This window comes from Bufo gargarizans, chromosome 1, assembly GCF_014858855.1.
Source record: "Bufo gargarizans isolate SCDJY-AF-19 chromosome 1, ASM1485885v1, whole genome shotgun sequence".
Lineage (NCBI taxonomy): Eukaryota > Metazoa > Chordata > Amphibia > Anura > Bufonidae > Bufo > Bufo gargarizans.
In genome coordinates, this window is record NC_058080.1 from 415406984 (window position 1) to 415427556 (window position 20573).

Consider the following 20573-nt stretch of genomic DNA (forward strand, 5'->3'; position numbering starts at 1 on the left):
AAATTTGCGCAATTTTATTGGCTCCGCTCTATGCTCGCCAGTTTTCTGAAAGTGGGCGTGTTTTCTTATGTAAATGACTCTCTAGACAGATTTACTATTGCAACAATTTTAAGTCGCTAACATTTGCGCAATTTCACTCCAGTGAGGACCATGCTTATTTTATGCGACTTTTTAATAGAACATGCAACTTTTTCGTAAAGCCGCTTACTGACGGATAAATTGCTACCGTCAAACCACATTTATCACAGTATTAAAGGAAGGACCATTAATAAATCTGACTTAGCCAAAAGTGACTTTGGACATATGTAAAAGTGGAGCAAGATGTAAGTGTAATGATAAATCTGGCCCATAGTGTGTTGCTCCTAATCGCCTCTGTGCAAGCACAGCTATATGTACCACCTAAATCAAGACCGCCTGTTTGATAGGTAGATGCACAGGAATGCTACTCCTAGGATAAAATAGAAGCACATTCACACTTGAAGGTGCCACTCCCTGAATTGTGTACTACAAACAAAGTAAAAATCACAGAAAAATAGATAAAAAAAACAATATACGGTATGTTGCACACAGTGGGGGAACTTATCAACCCCTTTGCGCCAGTATAGTGGTGCTTTCCACTTTTCAGAAAAGTAGACAGGACATGTTATGGGCTTAGCAGGGTGTGTGGCCTCTGCAGCCCCCCAAGTTTACTATGATTTACTCCAGAAGTTGATGTAAATTATAGCACAAATACAGTATATGCTTGCTCATAGCTGGCATAGATTTGACTTTCTGGCGCATCGGGGCCAGAGTTGTGTCTAATTTGTTAAGATGCTTCTTATTACAGATAACCCCTTAAAATGAACATTAAACATAGCAAATGCACAGAAATATCCACCACCTCTTCCATTAATCTCTTCCTTTCTTTTGATCCTATTTTGTCTCCTATTGCGACTAATACTTAATATATATTATTTAACCCTTCTGTTAAGCCACCCCCTTTAATCCTCTCTACAGGATTTCTACAAGACTATAAAATCAGCATCTTGAGGCATTTATGAGGTATTTATAGGTTTAATGTTCCTTTCATAGAAGAGCCTCTCCATTATCAGCTCATGCCACGGGTCCGACTTCTGAAACCCTTTTGCAAACAGGAAGTTGACAGAGACCGATCATTTACATTGTGGGTGCACAGATAGATGCTTGTTAGTGGTTCTCTGCACTTGCTCATAAAGTGGAGCCCTGAGCTTGGGACCCCCTTTTATGTTTCATATAGACATATGAATAGAGTTTATCAAGATAGGTCAACCTCTTTAACCTCTCCACTGATCATCCTGAAACAGTTCATTTGGGCAGAAAAGGACAATACTGTTTTGTTCAAACGGTTCAAGCTGTGTGACGGCAGAGGTTGGGCACTTCTGAGGGCTCTCAGAAAACAACAAGATCATAATCCCAGTTCTGGCTGCTATGAAGCTGACGATACAGCTGTTAGAAGGAGGTCCCAGTAAAAACGTCATAAATCTGCAGCTCTCACTCCCCACCTGATTTCTAAAGGTCATATCTCTGGTTTTCTTTCAGATAGAATTTCATTTCAATCTTGGGCCCTAACCAACCAGTACTTAAATATCCTTTCAATACATTGTGTGTGTGTGTGTGTGTGTGTGTATATATATATATATATATATATATATATATATATATATATATATATATATATATATATATATATATTGTCTAAATTTAAGCCATCAAGGAAGCTAACTTACATTTAGACTGGCAGTGGATGCATCAGTTATGTAGAGGCCGGCGCCTCTTCATAACTTCGGCGGATCCAGCGCAGGTGGTTATTAAGACTGGCGTCTAAAATACTGGTCTTAATAAATGAACCCCTAAGTGTTTTCTGCTCTCCTAGCCCCATCTAAAGGTCAGTACGCATGTATAGTTACCTTATACTGCAGAAATATGGCTAGGTTTAGACATCACTAAATAACTTTATGAAGTTATAGGGGAAGAACCAATTGAAACCCTCACTTTACAGAGACTTACTAATACAGCCTTCTATATTGCATACGGTATGCCCCTTTTGTTGTCCGTCTTTTGTGCTGTCCACATGGAGATCCTGTCCATAAAATAGTTGCCGATCGAGGGTCTTGTCACATACACTGCACCTGTCAATTCCACTTGCAGTATTGGGAGTTTAGTGCACATGCAGCTTGTTTGAATGGAGGAGACTGAGCGATATATCTGATCACATGCCAGTCTATTAGCAACCAGTAACAACCAGTGTCCTGCATAACGGAAACCAGACGGATCCGTTATGCTGTCCATTGACTTTTATTATGATGGAATGACTCTTGAAAGGCTTCTGTGGTGCATTCCGTTAAAGAACATGATAACGGAATCCATAACAGACTTGCACAAATACCCGAACTTGAAAAACACAATTTCGCGCATCCCTAGTTACTGGTTCTTAATAAAATTAAGTCACTAAGGTGTTAAAATTCACTTAGTGTCACTAAGCTTTCCACACTCTTCAATAGTACAGTGTGTGTACCTGAGGAATAACAATATGTCTGGCAATTATATAATTTGTATCTAGCATTTTTTGCAGTTCTCTCAGACATGATGAGTGGAGACTCGCTGCCATCCACTGCACACAGACAGTAGAGGAAAATCTCCTTCATAACCTTCTCTTACTCAGAAGCAGCTCTAAGATAATGGAGGACATTACAGAGAAGGACTGACTTCTTGTATGCTTGTGAATGAAACGCATATGCTGAGCTATAGCCTTCCTGTGGACCAGTCTCCTCAGCTCCTGCTCATTCCTCCTCCCTCCCCTCTCTATAAACTTGCACGGACATGTGTAATATAATCCTCCTGCCGTCCTGGACGAGAAAAGGTCATTTTTCAAAGTGAAAAGAAATTAGCAGGGAAAGGGGGCTGGTAAATAGCTGGTAACAGGAGAACTAGCCATTTCTCACTGATAAAACATATTACTGAGTTTCTTGCGGCTGCTTGTACTTTTGATTTATGCAAAGTTGTGTGAAAAGTTAGTGACCATTTAAGATACCTGAGTTATTTAGTATTTACTTAGTATTATGGTTGTGCTAGAATAGATGAATACAATTGGGCAGATTTAACCCATTCCCAACCCACTGTACATGTACGGTGCTGGCTGGGACTTTAAAGATGGTGACCACTTGCGAGCACAGGGGGCACCATAGCCTCCTGGTGCCTGCTCTTTCATACAGGTGGTAATGCTGGTCATGGACATTTAACTCTTCAGATGCCATGGTCAAACGTTACCAATGCATCAGAATTTTCTAAAATCCAGAACAGTGCGTTTCCGGGTGTCCTCCAGCTACCTCGACCGGCATTGTGCGGCAACCTCAGTCATCTGGAATGAACTGAAGCTGCCTCACATTAGTTCCTATGGAGTCATACCATAGAAATACAGTGTATTTCTCATAGACTCCAATGCTAATGTAGGAACTATAAAAAAAAAAGTGGAAAAAAATATCTAAATTCTATGCAAAAAAAAATACACATCATGGGCATCACCGTATGCGAAAATGCCCATTCTATTAAAATATACGGTAAAACTATTTCTCCCATAGGGAAAACAAAAAAAAAAAGGCCAAAAAGGCTGATTTGCTGTTTTTTTGTTGCTTCTCCTCCCCTTAAATAAAAAGTGATTATAAAGTCATACACACCCCAATATGGTATCAATAGAAAATACAGACCACACTGCAAAAATTTAGCCCTCGCACAGCTCCATACACATAACTCCAAAAAAATTATAGGGGTCAGAATATGGCGATACATTTTTTTTTTACAATATAAAAGCGCAAGAAAATTCATACGTATTTGGTGTCGCCATAATCGTACTGACCTGGAGAATGAAAGTAACTGTATAGGGAACGCCGTAAAAACAAAACCCATAAAACTGTTGCAGAATTGCGTTTTATTTCTCCAATTTCACCCCAATTGGAATTTATTTTATAGCTCCCCACTATATCATATGCGTACAACTTGTCCTGTAAAAATAAATAGTTATGGCCCCAGAAAGCATAAATGCAAAAAATGAAAAGACAAGACAAAAAAAAAAAACCTCCAGGGCTGAAATGATTAATAATGTAATAAATGGGGTGCATCCTTACAGACTGTCTTGTCTACATTTATACCACCAGTGATTGCCTGAATGGGCAGTCCAAGCCATTTCTGGCATGTCGAGCCATAATCCAGGAAATACAGAGGATTGCGGACAAGAGATATTTAAAATAGCATTGTAGCATTGGGAGGATCAGTATGGTCAGTTTGTGTTTTTTATAACGCATTCCGACACCGTTTTTAAATAAAATGTTTCCTGTGGAAAACCCCTTTGTAGCATTGGCAAATGATGTTTTATCAGTGTAGAGACCACTCTTAATTCTATCCAAATGTATGCAGCGAGGATAGTTATACCTTTTTAAGTTGCAGAAAGCCTGACTTCAGGTAGTGCACCTAAATGCTTCTAAACTTTTTTTTTTTTTTTTTTTTTTTTTCAATGTAACAAAACCAATAGTTTTTGTTTTTCCTTCACTTCTCACTTTAAACCATTTATTAGCTGTTAAGGTACTAGGACTCAGGACATATCCATTTGTCTCTAATGGTATTTAATGATTTCACGGATGCAGTTTCCCCACTGAGTATTGACGTTTGGTGACATTTTTTGCAGGTCAATGGACCTGCAAAAGGAAGAGTGGAAATCAAGCTTTAAATGTAATGTGTCAAATGCCTTATTCTACTAACCTTTGAGAGAAGTTGTCTCTTAAGTAAATGCACTTTTGGTGACATCAAATGCCTTATTCTACTAACCTTTGAGAGAAGTTGTGTCTTAAGTAAATGCACTTTTGGTGACATCATAGAAATAGTAGGAGTGTTTGAAAGTGCAGACTTGAAGCTTGTTCAGTAACTCATAAAATACATTTTATATACATTTATATTATTAATGTCTTAGTATTAAAATATGTAAAGGCCACAGTGATCTAAAAAATGTTCAGTTATTTCATTCATATTGGCGCACAATGCCACCAATGCTATTATTACAATAGAGGGAGGGAGGGGGGGGCGGGGGGAGGGGCCCACTGGCCACCAATGAGTTAAAAACAGGGGGGGGGGGTCTGCAGCAGGGGGCAGTCATGTACACAGTTTTTTTGTTTATTCTAACCTGAAGCGTCCCCATCACCATGGGAACGCCTCTGTGTTAGACTATACTGTCGGATCTGAGTTTCACGATGTAGCTCATATCCGACAGTATATTCTAACATAGAGGCGTTCCCATGGTGATGGGGACGCTTCAAGTTAAAATATACCATTGGATTGGAGAAAACTCTGATCCGATGGTATAAAAGAACTTTACATTGAAAGTCAATGGGGACGGATCATTTTGAAATGGCACCATATTGTGTCAACGTCAAACGGATCCGTCCCCATTGACTTGCATTGTAATTCAGGACTGATCCGTTTGGCTCCGCACGGCCAGGCGGACACCAAAACGACTTTTTTTTTCATGTCCGTGGATCCTCCAAAAATCAAGGAAGACCCACGGATGAAAAAACGGTCACGGATCACGGACCTACGGACCCCGTTTTTGCGGACCGTGAAAAAATACGGTCGTGTGCATGAGGCCTAAACTTGGGAATTCATATTTCCTTAAATGATAGCAATCCATCCAGGCGCTGACGCAGCAAAGCAGCCCCAAACCATGATGCCCCCACCACCATACTTCACAGTTGGGATGAGGTTTTTATGTTGGTGTGCTGTGCCTCTTTTTCTCCATACATAGTGTTGTGTGTTACTTCCAAACAACTTAACTTTGGTTTTATCTGTCCACAGAATATTTTGCCAGTACTGCTGTGGAACATCCATGTGCTCTTGTGCAAACTGTAAACGTGCAATAATGTTTTTTTTTTAGACAGCAGTGGCTTCCTCTGTGGTATCCTCCCATAAAATCCATTCTGGTTTAGTATTTTACATATCGTAGATTTGCTAACGGGGATGTTAGCATATCCCAGATTTTTTTTGTAAGTCTTTAGCTGACATTCTAGGATTCTTCTTCACCTCATTGAGCAGTCTGCGCTGTGCTCTTGCAGTCATCTATACAGGACGGCCACTCCTAGGGAGAGTAGCAGCAGTGCTGAACTTTCTCCATTTATAGACAATTTGTCTTACCGTGGACTGATGAACAGCAAGGCTTTTGGAGATACTTTTATAACCCTTTCCAGCTTTATGCAAGTCAACAATTCTTAATCGTAGGTCTTCTGAGAGCTCTTTTGTGTGAGGCATCATTCACATCAGGCAATGCTTCTTGTGAAAAGCAAACCCAGAACTGGTGTGTGTTTATTATAGGGCAGGGCAGCTGTAACCAACACCTCCAATCTCATCTCATTGATTGGACTCCAGTACGCTGACATCTCACTCCAATTAGCTCTTGGAGATGGCATTAGTCTAGGGGTTCACATACTTTTTCCACCTGCACTGTGAATGTTTACATGGTGTGTTCAATTAGTTTAAGCAGACTGTGATTGTCTATTGCTGTGACTTAGATGAAGATCAGATCACATTTTATGACCAATTTGTGCAGAAATCCATATAATTCCAAAGGGTTCACATACTTTTTCTTGCAACTGTATGTATGCTCAACAGCGTCCCTGTCCAGATATCCGAGGACCCAGTGTAAGCTAAAAAAACTTTCCCCAAGCCATTACTCCACCTCCCCCAGCCTGAACTCTAGACACCTGACAAGAAGATTTTTATCTTCATACTTATCTTCCTTCTAATGCTGTGCTCTGACGAAATAGCCGTAAAATGCATTTAGAGGACTATGGGACTCATAGACATAATGGTGCGGACTCAAAGAGAAGTCGGGTCGTTACATTTTACTACTGGTTTGTGGGAGCACCGCGTCTGAATGCATCAGTACGAAGATAATTACATAAGCGAACTCAACGTCACACTATACACTGCTTGCTCTAGTTTTTAGGGGGTGTTTTGGAGCTGACGGATTCCTTTTAAAGAAGCACTCCAGTTTTTTTTGTTTACCTCTATATTACAGGATAGGCCTTTATTAAATGAAAATATAGCGGTGGTTGTGTATTCCATGTGTATACTTGTTTTATTTCATGTGCAGTTTGTGGGCTGCCTGCTATCTTGATTACTCAGAAATCGTTTTCCTAATAAATCCTACAATTCCCATCAAGCCTGGCTTTGTAGAGACAGAGAGGGTGAAGTCTCGCCACACTGCACTGCTCTGTGTAATGGCAGACATGACAGATTAGTAACACAGCTGCTATCCCCTCACACTGCACTGTTCTGTGTCCTCTGAGGGCAGCCATGACAGATGACACAGCTGCTATCCCCTCACACTGCACTGTTCTGTGTCCTCTGAGGGCAGCCATGACAGATGACACAGCTGCTATCCCCTCACACTGCACTGTTCTGTGTCCTCTGAGGGCAGCCATGACAGATGACACAGCTGCTATCCCCTCACACTGCACTGCTCTGTGTAATGGCAGCCATGACAGATGACACAGCTGCTATCCCCTCACACTGCACTGTTCTGTGTCCTCTGAGGGCAGCCATGACAGATGACACAGCTGCTATCCCCTCACACTGCACTGCTCTGTGTAATGGCAGACATGACAGATTAGTAACACAGCTGCTATCCCCTCACACTGCAGGGTCTCCATGTTCTCCTAGGTGATGCAACTTGAGCTTGTCTGACCTCTGTCCTGAAGGAGGCAGGGACACCAGTGTGAAGCTACACCCCATAGAAATACACTGGAGAGGCAGCACACAAAGATAGGCAGCCGGAGTCAGGAGGTTTATATAACTGCAGCGAATCACTGTATAAACTTACCTACTATACGTGCACTCCTGGTCCTTTATACAGGGTGACCCACGAAAAAGTAGCCCGTCTCTAGCGAGAGTATGAAAAGATGAATGAGCAAGTCCACACAGATAAAAATCGCATGTGGACAAGTCTGGGGAAGGTGGTCGCCATAACCCCTTGCTCACAGTTCGCTCCTCTGTAAACAGTTCATGCCAGTGAGTTCCATGAGGTGCATATTGCCCCATCTTGTTGGAAAAAGCAGGAGATTTTCTTTATTTTCCAACATCACTGTTGAAGAGCTGCAAGCAGTATCAGCCATCATACAGTAATCCAACGTGCCCAAAGATGCAAAGATATCATTGGGGAACACTTTTTTAGCATCTTTTGTGACTTGTGGGTAATAAAAAAAACAAAAAAAAACAATCCACTTTCTCGATCATCTTGTCATACTATCGCCGGAGGCGGGCCACTACTTCATGGGCCACCCTGTATCTGAAACAGAAGATAGAGATATACAGGGGAGTGTGGCAATCTGCCTGTCTAAATGTGCCGCGGAAATGCTTGTTCATCGGGTGATCTTGTCCTTCGTGCAGGCACATAAAAGATCGGGCAGCAGATCATGTAGTCTAAACAGCACTCTGCTCCCCAGAAACAATGCAGCTGTATGAGGAGGGATCGCAGTAGCGATCCCTTGTTCTCATACGATAGAGGTGATCACTGCATGGAAATGCAGCGCTTCCTTCCCAATAATCTGCTGCTTATCTGGGTGAGACTGATTACACTGCTAGAATAATGGTGGTGAGTTTTTATATAAAAAAAAATAATAAAAAATGGAATGCTTAATTAACCACTTCTACTCCAGCCCAGTTTTCACCTTCCTGCCCACGCCTATTTTTGCAAATCTGGCATGTGTCACTTTATGTGGTAATAGCTTTAGAATGGTTTTACTTATCTAACCGACTCTGAGATTGTTTTCTTGTAATACATTGTACTTCATGTTACCGATAAATTTGGGTCAACATTTTTTGCCTTTTATTTATTTAAAAAAATATCAAAATTTACCGAAAATTTGGAAAAAGCTCTAATTTTTTTTAACAGCATTATCCATATTTCTACTTTATGTTGGCATCATTTTGTAAATATCATTCTTTTAATAGGACATTAGAAGGCTTAGACTTTTAGGCCCCTTCCAGACGAGCGTGTCTGGATTAGGTCCAGATGCGTTGCGTCTGTGTTCAGGGAAAATCATGCGAGTAGGTACACAATTGCAGTCAGTTTTGACTGCTATTGCATTCCAATGTTCATTTTTTGTCGCACGGGTGCAATGCGTTTTGCACGCACGTGATAAAAAAACTGACTGTGGTACCCAGACCCGAACCTGGACTTTTTAACTGAAGTTCGGGTTTGGGTTAGGTGTTCTGCAGATTTTATTATTTTCCCTTATAACATGGTTATAAGGGAAAATAATAGCATTCTTAAAGGGAGTCTGTCAGCACATTTACCCCTTTTTAACAGTTCCCATAGCGCTGTAGCCGCAACACAGATGATTAAAACGGTACCTTTATATGCTTTTGTGGACTTGTAAAACTGCCAAAAACTAACTTTGATGCATATGTAAATGAGGGCGCGTTTGTGCCCAGGCAACTCTGCCTCTTCGGCTCTTATCCCCGCCCAGCCTCTTCCTCTGCCTGCCAATCTGTTTTCTCTCCCCCTCAGCGAGATCCCCGCCTGCCCGATGACTTCCTTGGCCCCTCAAGGAACTTGGTTGTAATAAGGGTGTGTACACTGTGCACATTTGAGGCCTAGTTTGTTTATTTATACTGCACTGGCCAACCACTGCAGAGGCTCTTACTCTGAGGTTAAATTAAAAAATAAAAATAAATTGACGGCCCCCCCCCCCCCCCCAATTACATTCGCTGCAGAGTCTTTCCTGGTTTCGTTTTTCATACCTAAATCTCTGTCCACAATTGCTTTAATACTCTGATGTAGTCAAATATTTTCAGCTATCAATAAACGTGGTCATTACAGCTAATTGGCTTGTATTTCACATCCTTGAGTCAAATTGTGCCGGTGACACAGGGTCATCCTCAAATGTCCAATATAGTCTTAGGAAGACATAGCTATTTAGTTTGTAGTTTTGTGTGGACAGTAGTACTCTGGAATAGTGTAGGTGTAGGTCATCTTTCGTCAATACTGTCCTGCTTCGGGTTGGTACATTGTTAGGAAACAGAGTGCTCTCACAGCACAAATGTTGTTAAGGTGTATACGCGGTGAGCCATTTCAGATGGAGAAGATACGCACCGCAATTGCATGGCTCCCCACTTATGGCTTTTACTCTCTGTATGTGAAGTTGAAAATCCTGTGAATTCACTTGTTTCTATCTGTTTCATTCCATGGGTCCATGTGATAACAGAAAGGAGTTGCAAGAACTTCAGAACCTTTACAAGCAAGGCAATGAGCATGCTGCACAGCAGGCAGAACTTATCCAGCAGCTGCAGGCACTCAATGTGGACACGCAAAAAGTACTGAGGAGCCAAGAAGGTGCCCACATCACGGAGACCATTTCCTATCAGAAAGTATGATTTATCTTTTTCTTTTACTAAAAACTTTCCCATGATATAGAAATATATATATATATTACACATATACAGTGGATATAAAAAGTCTACACATCCCTGTTAAAATGTCCGGTTTATGTGCTGTAAAAAAATGAGACAAAGATGAATCATTTCCGAACTTTTTCCTCCTTTTAATGTGACCTATAAACTGTACAACTCAATTGAAAAACAAACTGAAATCTTTTAGGTGGGGGAAAGAAAAAAAAACATTCAAAATCATGTTAAATAGGAGTCAGCATACACCTACCATCATTTAAAGTGCCTCTGATTAACCCCAAATAAAGTTCAGCTGCTCTAGTTGATCTTTCCTGAAATTTTCTTAGTCGCATCCCACAGCAAAAGTCATGGTCCACAGAGAGCTTCGAAAGCATCAGAGGGATCTCATTGTTAAAAGGTATCAGTTAGGAGAAGGGTACAAAAGAGTTTCCAAGGCATTAGTTATACCATGGAACACAGTGAAGACGGTCATCATCAAGTGGGGAAAATATGGCACAACAGTGACATTACCAAGAACTGGACGTCCCTCCAAAATTGATGAAAAGACGAGAAGAAAACTGGTCTGGGAGGCTACCAAGAGGCTTACAGCAACATTAAAGGAGCTGCAGGATTGGCTGTGTGGTACATGTGACAACAATCTCCAGTATTCTTCATATGTCTGAGCTGTGGGGTAGAGTGGCAAGACAAAAGCCTTTTCTTACAAAGAAAAACATCCAAGCCAGGCTACATTTTGCAAAAACACATCTGAAGTCTCCCAAAAGCATGTGGGAAAAGGTGTTATGGTCTGATGAAACCAAAGTTGAACTTTTTGGCCATAATTCCCAAAGGTATGTTTGGCGCAAAAACAACACTGCGCATCACCAAAAGAACACCATACCCACAGTGAAGCATGGTGGTGGCAGCATCATACTTTGGGCTGTTCTTCGGCTGGAACTGGGACCTTAGTTAAGCTACAGGGAATTATGAACAGTTCCAAATACCAGTCAATATTGGTACAAAACCTTCAAGCTTCTGCTAGAAAGCTGAACATGAAGAGGAACTTCATCTTTCAGCATGACAACGACCCAAAGCATACATCCAAATCAACAAAGGAATGGCTTCACCAGAAGAAGACAAAAGTTTTGGAATGGCCCAGCCAGAGCCCAGACCTGTATCCAATTGAAAATCTGTGGGGAGATCTGTAGAGGGCTGTGCACAGGAGATGCCCTCGTATTCTGACAGATTTGGAGTGTTTTTGCAAAGAAGAGTTGGCAAATCTTGCCAAGTCAAAATGTGCCATGCTGATAGACTCATACCTAAAAAGACTGAGTGCTGTAATAAAATAAAAAGGCGCTTCAACAAAGTATTAGTTTAAGGGTGTGCACACCTATGCAATATTTTATGCAATATGCATATTTTATTTTTATATATTTTCTTCCCTCCACCTAAAAGATTTGTTTGTTTTTCAATTGAGTTGTACAGTTTATAGGTCACATTAAAAGGTGGAAAAAGTTCTGAAATGATTTATCTTTGTCTCATTTTTTTACATCACAGATACATGACATTTTAGCAGGGGTGTGTAGACTTTTTATATCCACTGTATATACACACACACACAAGTATAAGACCTGTTCGAACTTTTGTGGAACGGACACAGATGCAGAAAATATAGAACATGTCTTTTACTTGTTCACAACGTGTGGACCCATGGACGTCAATGGTTCCCCAACAAAATGCGACTTGCTCACGAACTGCATTCACATTTTTGGGATCTGTAGGTTGCAGACCACAAAACGCACACAGCAAGTACATATATTTCTGTGACCATATAAATGCACAAAGTTACAGTAAGGATAACAGTTTTTTTTCTGTGCAGAAAAAAAAGACCTCAAATTTGCGTAAAACTTCTGTGCGGTTTTTGATCCTACCCATTTCATTGGGAATTCTGGGCATGGATTTGGTGTGGAATCCACATCAAGAAAGAACATTTCACTTCTTTTTTAGGTGGCATGAAAATACAAGTATAATTTACCATACAACTTACTCATCAATATCAATCGGAGGAGAAATGCACACGTTTTCTGTGTGGTTTTTAGCTGCAGAATGCACCTCAAAACCTACACCAAGAAATCTCTGTCAACTGGGTACACTGGGAGAGATTTATCAAAACTGGTGTAAACAAAAACTGACTTAGTTGTCCATAGCAACTAATCAGATTCCACCTTTCATTTTCTAAGAAGCTCTGAAAAATGAATGGTGTAAGTTTTAATAAATCTTCCCCATTATTTTATATAAAAGTTGCATCAGCTGCTGCAAAAACTCTCTGTATAAGTAAAGTAGGATCTTCATGCCTTGGTCACCAAGTAATAACCTGAGCAACATGCGCAGAGGTTCTCATCCTGCCTATTCACTGTGTATTTGCCGGCTTGTGGCCAGATCTCTGCCGATCCCCATTATACTTAATGGGGCCGGGCGGCAACGCTGTAGTTTCCGCCAGTGCCGGAATACAGAGAAATAGATACAGCCTGCCTGATGTACAAGCGCTAATTTGAACCTAAGCCTAATAATAGGTACCACTTCATGGTCTGTACAGATCACTTTTCTGAAGTTATCTCATTATGACAGGCAGGATTAGAATGACAGATGGATAGATATTAGATAGATAGATATTAGAAGAAAAATCTGAAAATTTGCAGAAAAAAATGATAGGCGAGTCGTTCCCTTTAAAGGGGTTATCCGATATCTAAAATATCTCTCTCCTCCAAATGCCCGGGTTCCTTGTATGGATTATACTTACCTGCTCCCCGGCACCCATGTTGCTCCAGATTCCTGCACGGCCACCGCTGATTCTCCGAGCCCCCTTGAGATTGGTCACTGTCGCGGCCTGCTATTAGTTGCACCCCCTGTTCCGGATGTTTTGATCTAAGCAAATAGGGGGAATGCAGCTGTGGCCGTGCAGGAATCCGCAGTGATGCTGGTGCCTGGAAGCAGTTAAGTATAATCCATACAAGGGACCAGGGCATTTTAGGGGGGGGGGGTTGGATATTTTAGATATTGGATAACCCCTTTAGCCCTTTCCATACCAGATACATGTACGGTGCTGGAGTGATGGGTAAACATGGCGCCCACTCGCGCATGCAGCGAGCACCATGGCCGGCACTTCTCCCCTGTTTCAAACAGCAGAGACCCACGGCTAATGACCACATGAGCTACAATACCATAAAAAAAATAAAAAAACTGTTAGATCACCCCCCTATATAAACTTTATGGGTATCACTGCGTCCAAAAACGACCGTTCTATTAAAATATACAAATTTATTTCCAATATGGCAAATGGCGTAACGGAAAAAAGGGTCAAATGGTTGATTTGCCATTTTTTCATCGCTTCTCTTATTGAAAAAATAAATGTGATCAAAAAGTCTCACACACTCCAAAATGGTATCGCTAAAAACTGCAAATCGTCCCACAAAAAAACAGCCCAGTAGATAAAACTATAAAAAAAAGTTATGGTGGTAAGAATATGGTGATGTGAAAAATATATACACATTTTTTTTTTTTTTTTTTTAAGTTTTCATTTATTTTTCGACTATTTAGACATAAACATATGTGGTATCTTTGTAATCATACTGACCCAGAGAATGAAGGGGACAGATCAGTTTTGCCACAAAGGGAACGCTGTAGGAACAAAATCTGTAAAACGGTGGAGAAATTGCGTTTTTTTCCCCCATTCCACCCCATTTGGAATTTTTTTCCCTGTTTCCCACTACATTGTAAGCCATATTAAATGATGGCATTAGAAAGTACAACCTGTCCTGCAGAAAATAAGCCCTCAATGGATATGTGAATGGAAAAATAAAAAAGTTATGGCTCAAGGAAGATGGGGAAGAAAAATAAAAACGAAATCCTAAGAGTTAAGTACAGATACTGTTATGTAACAGAAGAACTCCACTTCTGGCATAAAAAATGGATTACAGTCCCATTGTTTATGCACATATGCATACTCCATCCTCTATTATGGAAATCTCCCAACATTTTTTAGGTTGCAGTCCACATGTAACAGGTTAGATTGAGCCACTGTGAAATTGTCTAATAATATATGTATTGTTTTAAAATGAAATGGCCCATACTAATAGGGAGCATGAATTAGGGGGATGGCCTGATTAGCCCCTTTTACCTGTGAATGATATGACTTGACCCCAGTGACACTAGTGCACAATAGGATCAGTAGCTGCCAACAGCTTATGGACTAGTGAGCCCAATTGTAGTTTCTGTAAAAGAAGAAATACAGATATTAATAAATGAAATGTGTCCTAATAAATTGGAGGCTCCAACTTACATTGTGCAAGTGTGAAATTGTGACTTCAGTAGAAAATTGCGTAGATGTAAAATCATGGCCTCTTTGTATTTATTTTAAGCGGTTATCTGGTTCTTTACAATTAACATCCCATTGTTAGGATAGGCATCAATATTGGATGGGAACTTAGATCAGCTGTTTGAAGGAGCCCGGCATAACCTTCTTTATCATGCCCAGTCCAAGTGCAAACAGTGCTATGCTTTTCACGAGTGGACTACTCTCTTCCTAAGACACAGGAATAGAGTGGTCCACTTTCCAAACGCATAGCAGTGCACTTTTTTTTTAAATATTTTTTTTATAAATTAGTCAACCCCAGGAGCGCTCTGAAATCTCCCATTTGCCTACATTTTATCCCATGGTAAAGAAGGAAGAGGATGTGGCGCTTCTCAAAATAGTTAATCAGCTGTGTTGACAAGAGTTGAACCCCCACAAGTCTAATACTGATCAATACTATAGTATTGGCAAATCCCTTTAAGTGGTTCTTCATGGTAATAATGAAAATGTTATGTGTTAAAAAAATTATTCGTGTGAAGGACTACAATTTTCTTCCAATGTCTCCTGGAGGCATACATAAGTCAATATAATGAGTGCTCTTCTATAGTCTAGCTTGTAAAAATGTTCTTTTTTTTCCTTTTCTGAAGCACTTCATACCTATGTGTACTAATCATTCCTTTTTTTCCACTGTCAGCTTTATAATGACTTGAATGCATGTTATGAAACAGCAAAGTCCAGTGAGACTCAACTGCGGCAAAGTAATATTGCTCTTACTGAGCAGCTACATCAAAAGGAACAGCATATTAGTCAACTGCAAGTGAAACTGCAAGAGGCCCTCAATGCATTACCCAAGTCACCTCAAGAACCTCAGGTACAGCATTAGGAACTGTAATGTGTTTATATTTTATGAGTGGTTCACCAGACCAGCAATATTATAAGATACGCATTCAGTCTTTCCAATAGCGGGTATTGACTTTTTCTTTTAACCTCTTGACTGTGCAAACAGCACACCCGTTACAGAATAGTCTGTACAGTGACTGTAAAGTCCATTAGCTGTTCATTTCTTAATGGCTGTCACATTGTTCTGAATTGCATTTTAAGTTTCACTCTCCCTTTCTCTACTGCATTTATCTTCAAGTCCCAGAAGAATTCAACAGAGAGACACATGTTGGAATAATATAAAAGCATGTTTAGCATCTCAAAAATAATATTAAAACAGGAAATTATGAGCATTCATAATTGTTTTAGCGGTTGTTCAGAAGCTTTTTTTTTTTTCTACACATACAGTAAACAGAAAAAAGCTTTTAGATTTGGATAATTTACCGTATTTTTCACTCCATAAGACACCCCTTCATTAGACTCCCAAATCAAACCACCAGTCTTCATCAGACCTCAAATCAGACGCCCATTCCTCATTAGACTTCAGATCAGGCCCCCATTGATTGCTAGACCATAGACACCCATTGATTATTAGACCTCGGATCAGACCCCCCCCCCCAAATTTCAAAAAAAATTCACGTTACACCCAGAAATTTTTAAGGGGATTTTATTTGATGGACCAACACAATGTAGCAAGTATGTGTGAAGTTAAAAGAAAATTATACATGGTTTTCAAAACTTTTAAAGTAAAAAATCTGGAAAGTGTGGCATGCATTTGTATTCAGCCCCCTCCCTCCCCCCTGTAGTCAATTATTTGTAAGACCACCTTTCTACAATAACAGCTGTAAGCTTTTGGGGGTACTTTATGTCTCTACCAGCTTTGCACTTTTAGAGGCTGAAATTTTTTCATAAATATGCTTTGATCTAAAGTTAAACCATTCCATTGTAGCTGTGGCTGTACATTTAGGTCCGTTGTCCTGCTTGAAGGTGAACCTCCACCCCAGTCTAAAGTATTTTGCAGCCTCTACCAGGTTTTCCTTCAGGATTGCCATGTATTTAACTCCATCTATCTTCCCATCAACTCTGACCAGCTTCCCTGTCCCTGCTGAAGAAAAGCATGCCCATGAAGGCCAGATTTGTCGTGTACACAACTAATAGTTGTCCTGTGGACAGAGTAGTGGATCTCTGCAGCTCTTCCAGAGTGACCATGGGCCATGGCTGCTTCTCTAATTAGTTCTCTCCTTGCCTGGGCTGTCAGTTTAGTTGGGTGGCCATATCTTGGTAGGTTTGCACTTGTGCCATACTCTTTCCATTTTTGGATGATAAATTGAATAGTGCTCCGTGAGATGTTCAGATCTTGGGATATTTTTGTAACCTAACCTGCTTTACACTTCTCCACAACTTTATCCCTGACATGTCTGGTGTGTTCCTTGATTTTCATGATGCTGTTTGATCGCTAATGTTCTCTACCAAACCTCTGAGGGCTTCACAAAACAGCTGCAGTTATACTGAGAATAGATTACACACAGGTGGACTCTATTTACTAATTAGGTGACTTCTGAAGAAAATTGGTCACACTGGATTTTATTTAGGGGTATCAGAGTGCAGGGGGCTGAATACAAATGCATGCTTTTCAGATGTTTATTTTTAAAAAGTTTGAAAAACCATGTATCATTTTCTTTTCACTTCACACATACTTGCTATTTGTGCTGGTCTGTCTCATAAAATCGCAATAAAATACATTTCGATTTTATGGGTGTAATGTGAAAAAATGGTGAAAAGTTCAAGGGGTATGTATCCTTTTTTTAAGGCACTGTACAGTTGTAGAAACAGTGTCAGTTGTCAATGTATTCGTGCATTTCCAGGAACAGCAAGAGAGGACTTGCACAACACAGCATTCTAAGTAAGGCTACTTTCACACTTGCGCTAGCAGGGTCTGGCAGGCTGTTTCAGCAGGGGAACAGGCTGCCGTATCCATCCTAACGCTAGCCCATGTGTGTCGCCGGAAGTCCTGAACTATGGTGTTTATGGGTTTTCCCAGACAAACTGTAAAAAAACACCTTACAAAGTAGTGGACACCTGGGACCCAATAATCCACATGCAGCCCTGGCAGAAGGCGGAGCTGAGCAGATGGGATTGTGGGAAAAGACAATATTAACTTGAAGTTTATTCATTTAACCCCTTCCGGACGCAGCGATTTTCCGTTTTTGCAGTCTCATTTTTTGCTCCCTGAATTCCCAGAGCCATAACTTTTTTTTTTTTTTCCTTTCACATAGCCATTCACATAGCCATATGAGGACTTGTTTTTGGCAGTACAAATTGTATTTTCTAATGGCACCATTTAATATTGCATATAATGTAGTGGGAAGCTGGAAAAAAAATCCAAATGGGGTGGAATTGGAAAAATGATGCAATTCCGCCACAGTTTTATGGATTTTATTTTGACTGTGTTCTTTATGCAGTAAAACTGACTTGTACACTTCATTCTCCATGTCAGTACGATTATGGCAATACCCCAAAGTTTTTGTTTTTAATCCTGCAAAAAAAAGAAAAAGAAAAACTTTAGAAAAAATGTATTTTGTCTTTTCATTGCCATATTCTAACCCCCATAACTTTTTTATAGTTATGCCTATGGAGATGTGTGGTGGAGCTCATTTTTTGTGGGATAATTTGTAGTTTTTGTCAATTCCATTTTGGGGTGTGTATGACTTTTTGATTACTTTTTACAACTTTTTTTTGGGAGGTAAAGTGATGGAAAAAAAGGCTAATCGGCCGGTCATTTTTACTTTTTTTTTTTTTTCCCTTTATGCCATTCACAGTATGGGATATGTTGATTTGGGGGGGGAAAGGGGAGTGATTACAATTCAGTGCTACCACCTGCTGGCCTAAATTGTAATATGCAAGTAATGAGCCTGGAAGGCCTAGTACAGGCTCAGGCTCATTACACCTGCTCGTTGCAGCATTGTTGGCGGTGAGACGGCAAACAGTGAAGGGAAGCCTGTGCCGATCTGATATTGATGATCTATCCTGAGGATTCGTCATCAATATTCAAATCCCAGAAAACCCCTTTAATGCCAAAATAGTATTTCTATTGGATTGCCAGAAATAGCCAAACAGAGATGTAGCAGAGCTAAAATTGACTCTGATAACATGTCAGTGTTATATTGTGCAATCGTGTGACATTGAAATGCATTGAAAGGGTAAACCTTTTTGTGCCATTTTATTTTTACTTAACGCGTTAACCATCAAGTTTAGCTCGCTTGCATCTGTATCCTAGTGATGTGCCCCCAGTGTATGAGATGTGCCAACACCTTTACGTTTTCCTGTAAGAGGCTGCAGGTTCTTAACATGCAAGACTAAGAGGCTCATTTGCATATATTAAAAGTTACATTTACTCAGAAATAAAGCCACAGACTGCTAGTTTCTGTTGACCCGTGCACATGTTGCAGATCAGCACAATGTTTCTGGTGAAAGAAGCCCTTTAATGCAGTTCATCCTGTTTGAAGGTCTACCGTAGTTTCCCTTTAATAAAAAAAAATCATCATTTAAAGGCTATGAATACCTTTGTAAACAATTTCTTGACTTGCATATAGATATATATATATTTTTTTTATCAAAGGTGTTATCAGTCCTTGGTGTTCACATTCCCTGCCCCTCTGAACATAAAAAAAAAAGCCCACTCTCCTGTTCGGGGTCCCACCAGTGGTCTGTTCCCTGCTGCTTCCAGTCCCCGCAGGACCACAAAGCGGCTTGGTCAATCACAGGCCTCAGCAATCACAGTAGCTTGAACCCTACGTCACAGCAGGACCACGGAACAGCTTGGCCAATCACAGGCCTCAACAGTCTCATTAGCTTGAACCCTACGTCACAGCAGGACCACGGAGCGGCTTGGCCAATCACTGGCCTCAGCAGTCACAGTAGCTTGAACCCTACGTCACAGCATGACCACGGAGCTGCTTGGCCAATCACTGGCCTCAGCAGTCACAGTAGCTTGAACCCTACGTCACAGCATGACCACGGAGCAGCTTGGCCAATCACAGGCCTCAGAAGTCACAGTAGCTTGAACCCTACGTCACAGCATGACCACGGAGCGGCTTGGCCAATCACAGGCCTCAGCAGTCACAGTAGCTTGAATGCTACGTCACAGCATTGAAGTACTGTACAAGCAGATGTGACCTCTGAGGTCTGTGATTGGCCATAGTGGTGGTTGGCTGCTTCCTTGTCCTTTGTGAACTGGTAGCAGCAGTAGGACCGCGGACAGGTGAGTGGGTCTTTTATATTCAGGGGTACAGTAGAGGACCCCAGAGGTTGTCAGCTTCAAGGCCAGACAAGCCCTTTAAAAACATTTTGTACTGTGAAACGTAGAAGCTGCAGAAGGCAAGCTGCGCAAAATTTAGATAAAAACTATTTTGTTTTAGCCAAAATACATTTAAATCGGTAATAAACAAGGCTCTGAAGGCGTCTATAGCATTTTACTGAATTACAGTGTTGGTTAGTGATCACATCAATAAAATCACAGCAGCTCGTTCCTCTCCAGCTTCCTGATAGCAGTTTGTATAATGGCCACCTGTTAAAATAGAGTCTAGTGTAAAGTCATTGAATGGGAATTACTTAACCACTGGAGGATTTAGTTTATGTATTTGTTTTCCTCTGACATTGCTTGTGAACCTCTATTTGGAAATCTTTTACAATGGCAGTGCCAGAGTAAACCGTTGATTTGGGATTAGAGAGAGAACGGGGAGTGAGACTTTCTTCATAATGTACAAATACAGCTGTACTCCAACTTTTGCTTCTGCAAATCACAGAACCCAAGAGCTCTGCAAAGAATGTCAGCAAGGATTACCTCGCTGTCTTCAAGTGTTCTGTATTACAAGATGTTATTAGCAGATTTAGCGGTATA

The 20573-nt window shown here is 40.7% G+C and overlaps 1 protein-coding gene across 1 annotated transcript in view; it reads left to right on the forward strand.

Annotated features, from left to right (window-relative positions):
- The window catches only part of CNTLN (centlein), a 327152-nt gene that overhangs the window by 99246 nt on the left and 207333 nt on the right, over nt 1–20573 (forward strand). The window contains exons 8-9 of the mRNA XM_044286471.1: nt 10266–10428; nt 15489–15665. Of these exons, the coding sequence (XP_044142406.1) occupies nt 10266–10428; nt 15489–15665 (340 nt within the window). The remainder of the gene's footprint in view (nt 1–10265; nt 10429–15488; nt 15666–20573) is intronic.